The sequence below is a fragment of the Hemiscyllium ocellatum genome, chromosome 17 (assembly GCF_020745735.1).
Source record: "Hemiscyllium ocellatum isolate sHemOce1 chromosome 17, sHemOce1.pat.X.cur, whole genome shotgun sequence".
Classification (NCBI taxonomy): domain Eukaryota; kingdom Metazoa; phylum Chordata; class Chondrichthyes; order Orectolobiformes; family Hemiscylliidae; genus Hemiscyllium; species Hemiscyllium ocellatum.
This window is the reverse complement of record NC_083417.1, coordinates 42,361,048-42,374,213: the sequence shown is the minus strand read 5'-3', so window position 1 is coordinate 42,374,213 and position 13,166 is coordinate 42,361,048. Positions and strand designations below refer to the sequence as shown.

Here is a 13,166-nt window from a genome sequence, read left to right as displayed (position 1 = left end):
ATTCATTTTATTCAACCAGCCCACTCCTGACAGCTGGAATCACTCTTAGAAGAATTCTGCTTCTCTGCCTTGACTCAAAGCATTCTGGAAAATTCTGATGTCTCTGTGTTAACAGGAAAGGCAGTAAGCTGGTCGGAAGCAAGAAGAAAATGGGCACTCACTTTTGTGACTTTTTTGATCTGTAAACCTTTAATAAAAATGCAAAGTTTTGTTTTAAAATGTCTAAACTAAATGGAGCAACTATGGGGACTATGCGGGTGGCGTTGGGGGAAAGGTTAACTAAACTTACCAGATAAACAGCTTTTCTAATATTTTATTCCTTCAAATATTGCCTGATCGCCTTTGGAAATTATTTTTGTTGCTTAAAGATTCAAGGTTGTATTGCTTGATTTCAAATGTAATTAAAATATTAGTCCAATAAAGAAAAGAAAATTAGGAGTTAAATCATCATTTAAGATCAAATGCCTAAATTTAAAAAGTGATCTGAAGCTGTTGTAATGAAATGAAGAAAACCTGACTGCAAACTGACAAAGTTTAATTGTTACTTTTTAACGTACTATCTCACCTCTTGTAATTTCTAACAATAATATCTCCTTTTCCCATTTCTTCTCAGGTAAACGGTTACAAGAATGGATCTGTGTCATCTCGTGTGTCTGTTTGGTGGTGATCAACTTCTTTTTCCTGATGCTGCATTTTTCTATGGATCACTTTTCCAAATTAATAGTAGCCATTTGTAAGTATTGTGCAGATAATGTTGGTGTTATGTTGTACACGAATCATTACTATTGGTGAATTGCATGCCACAGTGTTAATCTGTGCTGGTTTTGAAAGGATGAAGAGCAGGGTTATACTTGCTGCTGTATAAATTGCAGTGAGAGCTGCATCATGTTGTGTATCAGCAGTATTACAAGCCGCAATTTCTGTGAGATTAGTGTTTGTATTTTATATCTAGTTGGACTGTCTGCAAAATTGAGATCATTTTTCTCTAGTAATCAGTACTCTCGTGACTTCAACCGTTACCGTAGAAATGGTTTGCCCTTTTAAGATTCTAATTGATAAAGAGTGATCTGGCACCATTTCACATAATGTAAGATTCTTTTGTTCAGAATATAACCAAGCATAAAGAATAAATGCCTTTTAAACCTTTTCAATTCTGTCTTTCCAGGTTTTAGTTGTTGCATCTAGCCTTACCATTTATCAAAAACAGAAACAAAAACAAATATTGCTGGAAAAACTAAACAGGTCTGGCAATATCAGTGGACAGAAATCTGTGGACAAAACTTTAATTTTGAGCAAGGGTCACTGGACACAAAGCGTTAACTCTGATTTCTGGTCACAGATGTTGCCAGACCTGTGCTTTTCCAGCAATTTCTGTTTTTGTTTCTGATTTCCAGCCTCTGCAGTTCTTTCGGTTTTTACTTACAATTTGTCACTTTCTTTTTCCCATCCACAATCCAATATGACCCCACTCTCCATTGAATCAGGAAACATTCTAATTTCTTTTTATAACTTTGACTAAATCAGGACCGCTCCACAAAAACCATGATTTCCTGAGTGTTTGTACAACTATAACCAGTTGGAATAAGTGACAGTGCTTGAGGTGATTTGGCTTGGTACTAAATTATGAATCATTTACAGTGTCTGATGCATTGAACCATTTTAAGACTTTGTCTTTAGGTTTCTGGATTCTAATAAAAATCACAATCAATCCAGAAGAACATTGAAAAAATTGCACCATTACGATGTTGAGAGTCAAAAATGGTGTTCAGGTGCAACACAAACAGAAAAGTGTATGAAGTGTTTGTGCAGTTGAGTGGATGATGCATTTAATATTTTAATTGTTGTGTTCAGTTATTGAAATTTAGTATTTTATTTATTTGATGAGTTTGAGTATGTTTGACATGGGGAGAACGTTAAAATGAAAACCTTCAGTGACACGGTAAAAATAAAATGTGGCCTTTACATACTGGAAATTTGATTTGGGTTGTTTTTGTGCTGTTTCACTTCAATGCAATCCCCTTAGCGAACGTAACTTTCTTTCATGCAGTACAGTCTCTCGTCAGTCCCTCATCATTCATTCACTCTGCTCTCTGTTCCAGTGCAAATTAAATTAGATTTCTCCTGTACCTGTAAAGTTTGAAAAATCAGGACAGTTAGCTGGATAACTGCTTCCAGGCATTTGCTGATCCTGGTATGTAGTCTGAACCCAGTAATTCTACAATCGGTTGAAACTGAAGTTATTCAGCAACGTTTGGGAATGCCCCGTCCATAGAATGTGAGCGAAAGCTTGCTGAGTGTCTGTGTCCAGCATTGTGCTGATTCTGCATGCAGCATTGTAAAAGGTAATCGTAGAAAAAGTCTTGTGGTTTGAAACTTGTTTGAGTTCATGGTGTGAATGGAGCACTGTATTCTTAGGTACTTGTGAGCCAGGTGCTTTCTAGTCCTGAGATAAATTTTGTAATCCAGAACTTGAAACCGCATTGACTTTTATTCTGAGGTACTATATTACAGGAATCATCCAGGCACTAGCTCTGTAAAGCTAAGTAATTAAAAAAGAAATAATTATTTAATAATTAGGCTGTCCTTTCACATAATAAAATGTACAGATCAAACTTTACTGGTTTTTTTAGCTGATGCTATGTAATGGTTAAAAAATGCAGTCTTTCTGTTTAGTGCCACAAGTCCTTTCCTCTGTTTCCTTTTACTGCCCTTAGTCCTAGGAACAAACTGATTCCCTACTCTTATTGACCATGATTTCTTCACAACCTCCAGCTCTTCCCAGTTTCTTCCCGAGGCCTCCCTATGGAGCACAGCCAGCCAGCAGCAGCTCTTCCTTGATCTGTACTCTAGCCCTGAAATAAAATTGCTTTTGGAATGAGCTGCCATCACGCACACATCTCTAGGACTCAGCGAGGAGTCTATTCTCATAGAAAGAGCAAAATGATTAAAGCATTTATATAAAAAAAATCCCCAACTGAATAAAATACAGATGGCAGAAATGGAATTTCCTTCAGGACATAGTTACACACGTGAAAACACATGAGATAGTCAAGTCATGACCAGTCCTACATGTAAATACGTTTTTGTATTCAGCAGTGCCTGCAGGATATCTATCCTTTGGCGTACTGGGAAATTACACTGCGACAGGGAAAACGACATTTACAGTAACTGCAGTGATGGGGGTGGTTTGGTGGCGGTTGTAAAGGCAAAATCCTGAGAACAATCCTTGTGATCTGAAGCAATGGCTGCCCTTATTGGGGACATTTACAAAATGCCACTCTGTGGAGTAAATGAATTAGCTGTAATTAAACCACATCACGACATGGTGGGGAAAAAAGTCCCCAGGTGGGGTTTACTAAACTGCTGTCATGGCATCCAGATCCTGATTTTATGTAGCTTCTGAATGAATGCTCAATTGCCACTTGCCTAAAGCCAACAGTGTCCCATTTTAAATTCAAGATGGAGATCCGATTATGGCATCATGCTCTATTTCTGATTTTGGCTGAAAGGTTTTCCCATTACACTGAAGAGAATTGATCTCTCCAGAGAAGTGAAGAGACTCCAAACAGTTACTTTTATTTTACATTTCTATATTGGCTAAGAAGAACATGAGCATTTCTCTGGGCCCTTCAAGCATTGTTTTGGTCTTGAATAAGGAGCATCACAATTTGTTTTCTTTTGCAGTATGCTGCTGCCAGGTTTTGTGTACTTGTAAGTCATGAAAGGTAGTTTAGTGGTTCCATGCCTGCAGAGAATTTATTCAAATTGGGCAAAGTAATTTCAGAGCGAATCTTTAATAGGTATCAGCATGGGAAAAAGTTCCTAATTTCTGTCTGGCCATGATTTGAACTCGGGTAGTAAAGGCAGAGTGTTCTGCTGTGTTGTTATTTCAAGCCTTGAAGTTTTTGGAGATCTTAGTGATTTTAAAGGGAATAGCATTTTCTTCCAGACAAAGCTACAAAACATATAATGGTATTGGCCATTGGATTTATTAAATGCAGTAACATTGGAGAAAAGAACCCGGATTGTACAACGTCATTTCTAATAAGAGACAAATAAGCAAGCTGGACACACATTTTCCCTCCACCCCAATGTTATTAGTCTTCATTCAGTAGCAAGAACTAACCCTTCCAGAATCATTGACTTGAGTTCTGTTCATCTGTACATCCTGCCATTTTGTTTCCCCTTGGCTGATGTCTTCTCAAGACCACAATGAGCATGTTCAATACAGAGTTGGAGAAAGTGAGGTCTGCAGATGCTGGAGATCAGAGCTGAAAATGTGTTGCTGGAAAAGCGCAGCAGGTCAGGCAGCATCCAAGGAACAGGAAATTCGACGTTTTGGGCATAAGCCCTTCATCAGGAATACAGAGTTGAACCTGCCTTGCAATTGGTGCACCCAATGGCCTGGAATATCAAGAATTTGAATTTACTACTACACTTATGAGCTGTCACAAGTGTTAATTTTCCATAAAGGGAATTGAACAACTTGCTTCCTTAAACAGAACTAGTTACCTAATCCAAACTTCCACATTTAGTGATGTTGAAGTCTTGAAGTTAGGAAGTTCTTTAACATGTATACCTGATATAAAATGTTTTAATAGATGTGGTGTTTTAATTTTTAGAAATCCCTAGCTGGGGGATATCTATCAAGATAAGTCATAAATGTAATAAACTTTTGTAATAAACTGCAACACACTTTAGGGCCTAGTGTGAATTCAGGGCCTAGCAGATGAACGCAAAAGAACTGGTGGCCTGAAGTGCATCTACTTTAATGTAAGGAGTATAGTGTGTAAGGCAGATGAATTTAGGACTTGGATTGGTGCCTGGGAGTATGACATTATTGCAGTCATAGAGACATGGTTGAAGGAAGGGCGTGGTTGGCAACTGAATGTTCAAGGATATAGACGCTTCAGACAGGACAGGGAAGGAAGTAAAAGGGGGGGGGGAAGGTGGAGTTGTGTTGCTGGTCAGGGATGATATCTCAACTGTGCTAAAGGAGGACAATATGGAGGGCTTGGGAAATGAAGCATTATGGGTGGAGCTGAGAAATAAGGGTGCAGTTACTTTGTTGGAGCTGTATTACAGGCCTTCCAACAGTAAGCGTGTGGTAGAAGAACAAATAGGTAAACAGATTATGGAAAGATGTAGAGGTAGTGGTGAATGGGAAATTTTAATTTTGCCAACATTGACTAGGATACACTTAGTGTCAGAGGTCTGGATGGGGTAGAATTTGTAAGAAGCATACAGGGGAGTTTTTTAGAGCAGTGTGTCAACAGTCCAACGAGGGAAGCAGCCAAATTGGACTTGGTATTGGGGAAAGAGCCAGGCCAGGTGGTAGAAGTTGCAGTGGGGGATTACTTTGGGAACAGTGACCACAATTCTGTAAGTTTTAGAATGAGAGTGGTCCTAAGGGAAGAGTACCAAACTGGGCCAAGGCCAATTCTATCAAAATTAGGCAGGAGCTGGGAAATGTGGATTGGACACAGCTATTTGAAGGGAAGTCCACATTTGATATGTGGGACGCTTTCAAAGATAGGTTAATGGTAGTGCAGGATAGGCATGTCCCATTTAAGGCAAATGATAGGAAAGGCAAGATTCATGAACTGTGGATGACAGGAGAAATCATACAACTAGCCAAGAAAAAAAGGGAAGCGTACATAAGGTCTAGGCAGCTAAGAACAGAATGGGCCCTGGAGGAATATTGGAAGAGTAGGGCCAGTCTTAAATGAGGAATCAAGCAGGCTAAAAGGGGTCATGAAATAGCTTTAGTAAGCAGAATTAAGGAGAATCCCAAAGCATTTTATTCTTATACAAGAAGCAAGAGGGTAACTAGAGAAAGGATTGGTCCACTAAAGGCTAATGAAGGAAGGCTGTGTGTTGAATCGGAGAGAATGGGTGAGATTCTGAATGATTATTTTGCATCAGTGTTCACTGAGGAGAGGAACATGATGAATGTTGAGATTAGAATAGAAGTTTGATGAGTCTGGATCACGTTGGCATAAGTAGGGAAGATGTGTTGGGTAGGCTAGAGGTTATTAAGGTACATAAATCCCCAGGATCGGATGGGATCTATCCCAGGTTGCTGAGGGAGATGAGAGAGGAAATAGCTGGAGCCCTGACAGATATCTTTGTGGCATCCTTAAACACAGATGAGGTGCCAGAGGACTGGAAAGTTGCTCATGTTGTCCCCCTTTACAAGAAGGTTAGTAGGGATATTCTGGGTAACTACAGACCAGTGAGCCTGACGTCAGTGGTGGCAATGTTGCTGGAGAAGGTACTGAAGGATAGGATCTATTTATATTTAGAAAAGAATGGGCTTATCAGTGATAGGCAACATGGTTTTTGTGTGGGAGAGATCGTGCCTGATCCAACCTAATGCAGTTCTTTGAAGAAGTGACCAAGTTGATAGATGAAGGAAGGGTGTAGATGTCATATACTTGGACTTTAGTAAGCTGTTTGGTAAGGTTCCCCATGGTAAACTAATAGAGAAAGTGAAGTCACATTGTGTGCAGGGTGTTCTAGCTAGGTGGATAAAGAACTGGTTGGGCAACAGGAGGCAGAGTGTAGTAGTTGAACGGAGTTTCTCAAAATGGAGAAAGGTGACCAGTGGTGTTCCACAGGGACCAGTGCTGGGGCCACTGTAGTTTGTAACATACATAAATGATCTGGAAGAGGGCACTCTTGGTATGATCAGCAAGTATTCAGATGACATGAAGAAAGCATAAGGGACTGTCAAAGAATGCAGGAGAATATAGATAGAGTGGAGAGTTGGGTAGAAAAGTGGCAGATGGAGTTCAATCCAGACAAATATGAGGTGATGCATTTAGGCAAGTCTAATTCTAGAGTGAATTATACTGTAAAAGGAAGAGCCTTGGGAAAAGTTGATGTGTACAGAGATACGGGAGTGCAGGTCCATTGTACCCTGAAGGTTGCTGCACAGGTAGGTAGAGTGGTCAAGAAAGCATATGGTATACTTGCCTTCATCGGACAGGATATTGAGTACAAGAGCTGACAGGTCATGTTAAAATTGTACAAGCCAGTGGTTTGGCCACATTTAGGATACTGTGCACATTTCTGGTCGTCACATTACCAAAAGGGTGTGGACACTTTGGAGAGGGTGCAGAGAAGGTTTATCAGGATGTTGCCTGGTATGGAAGGTGCTAGCTATGAAGAGAGGTTGAGTTGGTTAGGTTTGTTTTCATTTGAAAAAAGGAGATTGAGGGGGGACCTGATTGAGGTTTACAAAATCATGATGGATACAGACAGGGTAGATAGAGATAAGCTTTTTCCCAGGATGAAGGATTCAGTAACTGAGAGGTCACACATTCAAGGTGAGGTGAAATGTTTAAGGGGAATACACAGAGGGTGATGGGTGTCTGGAATGCGTTCCCAGCAGAGGTGGTAGAAGTAGGCACGGTAGATTCATTTAAGATGCATCTGGACAGATGCATGAGTTGGTGGGGAGCAGAGGGATAATAGATACTTAGGAATTGGGCAACAGGTTTAGACAGTAGATTTGGATCAGCTCAGGCTTGGAGGGCCAAAGGGCCTGTTCCTGGCATGTAAATTTTCTTTGTTCTTTGAATTCTTGCCTCAGCTTTACAGATTTGGGTAGAGTTCTACATCCAGCTTTGTAGATGATACCAAGTTTGGAAGCATATTAGGTGGTGCAAGGTAGGAGGAGTTCTCTTGAGGAAGTGCTGTAAAAACTAATCAATTGTGTGGGTAAAACAGTATCAGATAATTAATGCGATGAAGTGAGAGGCCATTCACTTTAGATCTGAGAAAGTTATGTTGTATATTTTCCCAATGGTAAATGGCTAGAGATGGAAATTTCTCATTTGTGAACTGTAGAGTTAATCTTCTGGAAAATGGATGGCAAAACGGACTGTGGACAGCGGGCCAGTTATGAGAGGGGCACCATCCAGTTAAGGCTGGTAGCCTGCCTCTCAGACTTTCCAGATTTGAGTGGCAGCAGCCTTAGAAGTACCAATGATAAAAGTGTCCTCTACCAAGACTGCAGGGTGGAGCTGCCCTGGAAAGTGGAATAAGCTTTCAATTAGTGTAGAGTCACTTGAGGCCTCAGAACTGTGAGGACGGCCATTGTCTTTATGGTGCAGGGGGCTCTATCCATAGTCCACAGAGCACCTGTTAAGGAAGGCGCCCGCTCCATCTTGGAGTCCACTGGACGGCCAAGGTTTACCCAGCTGTCGCCTTCTCAGATTGTGAAGGCCCATCCTGCCATCTGTGAGGGAGGGATGTGGTCTGTTGCTAGTGTATTGGTTAGATTAATTAGCTGCCTGCCTCTTCCATTCCCACAGACTGGAACATTCCAATCGAGAAAGTGTCAATATGAGGTATAAAGCCTCTTCCCTCCCAGACTGTCTTCCAGGGACTGATAAAATCCTATGTGTTGCGGAAGAACAAAATCCAGCATCTGATGTTATAACTTAATCGAGACCAGAAATGTCTGTATATATTGTTTTGGAAATCCAAAAACCCAGCTTTCTACTAAAGTAATGAAACCACAGGTTTTTTTTTTACTTAAAACCTTAGCTTCTTTCTATATTAAGTTCAATATCATGAGAAAAGCGTGACTGCTAATAACTGTATCCCTGCTAATAGCCATACACGATCACAGATTCCATTGATATAAACATATTAAAAATACAATGAGCTGAAAATGTGTTGCTGGTTAAAGCACAGCAGGTCAGGCAGCATCCAAGGAACAGGAAATTCGACGTTTCGGGCCAGAGCCCTTCATCATGAATGGCTTCCTGATGAAGGGCTCTGGCCCGAAACGTCGAATTTCCTGTTCCTTGGATGCTGCCTGACCTGCTGTGCTTTAACCAGCAACACATTTTCAGCTCTGATCTCCAGCATCTGCAGACCTCACTTTTTACTTAAAAATACAATGAGCACAGTTACTCATATTTTGAACAAAGCTTCCTAACTTTCCCAACTCATTTGATTTATGCCCTTGGACAACTCAAGTCAGATAGTCATCTGAAATTGGAGGATGAACCACATGTAGAGTCATACAGCATGGAAACAGACCCTTCGGTCTAACCAGTCGAAGCCACATGTAATCCCAAACTAAACTAGTCCCACCTGCCTGCTCCTGGCCCATATCCCTCCAAACCTGACCTATTCATGTAATCATCCAAATGTCTTTTAAACATTGTAGTTGTACCCACATCTACCACTTCCTCAGGAAGTTCATTCCCCACCTGAATCACCCTGTGGGTGTAAAAAGTGTTCTTCATATGTTTTTTTTTAAGCCTTTGTCCTCTCACCTTAAAAGTGTGCCCCCGGTCTTGAAATTCCACATCCTAGGGAAAAGACAACTACCGTTAACTGTATCTATACCCCACATTATTTTATAAACTTCTATAAGGTCGCATGTCAACCACCTACACCCTACTGAAAAAAAACCCAGTCTACCCAGCCTTTCTTTGTAACTCAAACATGCCATACCCAGCATTTGGGAGAAAGTGAGGACTGCAGATGCTGGAGGTTAGAGTCAAAGAGTGTGGTGCTGGAAAAGCACAGCAGGTCAGGCAGCATCTGAGGAGCAGGAGAATTGACGTTTCGGGCATAAGCCCTTTATGCCAGAAACATTGATTCTCCTCATACCCAACGTTTGGTCAAGTATGGTTCCAAAGATTTGTATAAAGGTTGAAATTTCTTCAGCATACCCAAGCAATATATGTCCACCAAGACTAAACCTTCAAACCACCTTCAATAATCCTACCGTTGCAGACTCCAACTCAACACAGGTGCTGCTCACATCTTTAATGTAGCAATCTGAGCTTAGAACTCCCCTGGTTCTAACATCCTTTAAGTCTGATTTCTTGCATCTAAGAAATTTCTCTCCCCTTTTTTTTCAGATTGCCCATCCCAGAAATTCGATTCACTCTGAATCTATTCTTCAGTTTCAAAATTGTTGAACCTCTTCATCTTTTGCAAGCTAAATTCAATATTCTCTGCATCCAGCTTGTTCCAATATAAACTTTTTAAAAAAAGCAGCATTAACAAGAATCCCATTGCTAATTCTTCTTTATACTTTTTAATTTAAATATTGCATTTCTTCCAGGCAGCTTACTCAAATCATAAAACCCCTACAGTGTAGAAAGAAGCCATTTGGCTCAACAAGTCCACACCAACTCTCTGAAGAGTATCCCATTCACACCCATTTCCCTACCTTATTACTCTATATTTTCCCTGACTAATGCACCTAACCTACACATCCCTAAACACTATGGGCAATTTAGCATGGCCAATCCCCACCTAAATTGCACATCTTTGGGTTATGGGAAGAAACCAGAGCATCCGAAGGAAACTCACACAGACACGAGGAGAATGTGGAAGCTCCACACAGACAGTCACTCAAGGCTGATCAGTTGCTGTAATCAAGTTGCTTTTATCATGCATCATTTCCCAGAGAAATCTGTTTCTCAAAGAGATCATCACCCCAGTATAAAGTATTGGGTAAGGGTTATTCAACCTGAAATATTAACTCTGATTTTTCTCCACAGATGCTGCCAGACCTGCTGAGCTTTTTCATTAGTTTCTGTTTTGGTTTCTGATTTGCATATCTGCAGTTCTCTCGGTTTTTACTTTTAGCTCACAGCTATTGCACTTCAGTTAAAATGTCATACTTGTGAAACTTAAGGAGCCAATGACAAGGTGTTCTTCAGTGAAAGAAACAGGAATTTTTAAAAATTTTTGATAAAACTTCATGAGGTATTATCATTTGGGAATTTGGAATTCTTAAAGGAGATCTAAACATATCCGTGGTTAGGGTTCTGTGAAGGTAATTTTTGTTTAAAGGATTTATTTGATACTATGTACAGTGAAGACACATTTTTCAAGAGGCATGCTACTTAATTGTGCAGTAGAATTCCTGAGGAGGTAATTGTTGGCATGTTTACAAAGTTGAATCTCTTTTTACAAAAAAACCCAGACTGGATGCCACTATTAGTTTGAGTTCAGAATCAGCTTTTAGTTCAGAAGAATTGTATTTTCAGTTCAGAGAAATGTTTTCACCAAGTAGAACGTACATTAGTTTATGAAGTCTTTTTATTGTGAGGGTTTATCTAACCATTTATTGGCCATTTCATCGGAAAAGTGGTTTTGGCCAACAGAACTGGAATGAAATTTCTAGGCGTTTGGAATGGGGAAAGAATCAGCATCATCAGAACCAGACAAAGCTCTCTTGGACATTAAAACTGGAATCGGTCAATTACATAAGAAATTAAAGTTCAGATAGGTATAATATTTCATTGGGATTGAGTAAACAGCAAAACAATGCTTCAACCTGTTTCCCATCAATATACATCTCTATGACTCTATAAGTACTGTGCCAATGTTGCAAGATGATCAATGATCCCTTTTTCACACACTTTAGCTGCCATTGAGTTTGCATTCAGAAACTCAGTCAGTTGTAGCAACATATCAGAAACTTCATTGCACGGTATAGTTTTTCATATTTCAATTTTCTTCTTTAATGTTGCAATCTTGTCATTTAATGGACAGTTGTATTGTCACTTGTATTGATAAGTTCAATATATTTAAAGTATCAACGAGGTATACAAATTTAGATATGAATAGTTAGTTACAGAGATTTTTAACTTGTGCAGGGCTGTGGGCAGAAAGAAAGGTCTTCATATAACTAATAACCTCTTCCCCTGAGTCTGCTGAAAGATACCTAACACAATTCAGTGTACAATATCGTGACTCACGGGGGTAGTGGAAATCAAACTCTATTCCTGGAGTCATTGTCAATCAAACTATCCAAGGTCCTCACTTTACTTGCTTGGTGAAACCAGGTTAAACTGAAACACTCACCAGGTTTCTATCTTGAAAAATAAAACAACTATTTATTGCAAACAGATTGTTTTTAACCAATAACAGGAAAATAATACAAATTACTAACTTATAAATCTACATAACCTATATTCTGCTCCTTTTCAAAGAAAGATTTAATTCACAGATGAACGGACACACATAGAGACATGACAAGACACATTATTACATTTGTGGATGAAGTGAAAAAGGACAGTGAATTGCCATTCTGGTATTATGTTCGGTTACAGATGTCGAAGTGATGTATTTTGTCAGTTCCCTTCCAGTTCCTTTCGACTCTGAGGAGGACACAAGGTTATGAATATATCAATTCTCAATCTTTCTTTCATTGGCCAAGGATTTTTCCTTTAACTGTCTTCGAAGGTGTTTTTTTTTCTCCTTTTCCCTTTCAAGAATTGAGTTTACAGAGACAGAGAGTAGCTAGCTGCTTTAATGTTCTTTTGCTTATCTTCACATAGAAGGGAAAGAGGGAGTTTTTTTTAACTTTCATAAACTGGATGTTTCTGCAGTTCTGTCCAAATATCAAGCTGCAGCCACTTGTCCAATCAAGATGTGGTTACTATGTTGTGTACTTCTGAACACGAACACGAACACACACAGACACACACAGACACACACAGACACACACTCTCACACAACTGGTTCTGGTTGAAAAACCAATCAGTGATCTATCAGGGGGAGATACTGCCCAAACACAGCTCAGCTTCAATCTTGAGAGCATTTCCACCTGGACCACATAGTTTCATCACTATAGGCCATAACTTATGTTTCTTTACCCATGGTAAATAATCTGATAAAATGACATTGCTCCTGTATCAAACTTAAAATTAATGAGATGTCTATTGATATAAACAGATCCTGTCAAATGTGAGTTAGTTGGATCACCAGTTTCCCTAGAGATTGCATTTATATCTTTTCTAATGCATTAACATCTTTGTACCAGTAGCCATTTGGCATTTTGCTGACGTTTCACTCTGCTGTAACTATTTGTCGTCTTGAAGTGATCTACAGTTTAAAGTTTTTAGTTTATAGTTTTATAATATTTTTTTAAAAAGATAAGCACTGCTTGTGCTTGTGAGTGTTTGTTTGTCACTGTCCTTTGGAATCTGCTGTCTGGCCTACTTTTTGCATTGACTTGCTATATGTATCTTTAGTGGTTTTTATAATTTATACACTGGATAGATTTAGTTGGTTCCAGTGATAAGATTATTCTTTTACTCTCAGGATTTCACTGCAATTCTTCCTGCTTTGTTGTCAGTGTAATCAATTTTTTTTGATTGTAACAGATCTGACAAAAA

General features: G+C 39.5%; 1 protein-coding gene across 1 annotated transcript in view; it reads left to right on the top strand.

Annotated features, from left to right (window-relative positions):
- si:ch211-212o1.2 (uncharacterized protein LOC492735 homolog) overlaps positions 1-13,166 on the top strand; it is a 138,604-nt gene that overhangs the window by 31,300 nt on the left and 94,138 nt on the right. The window contains exon 2 of the mRNA XM_060837703.1: positions 614-733. Coding sequence (XP_060693686.1) covers positions 614-733 — 120 coding nt within the window. The remainder of the gene's footprint in view (positions 1-613; positions 734-13,166) is intronic.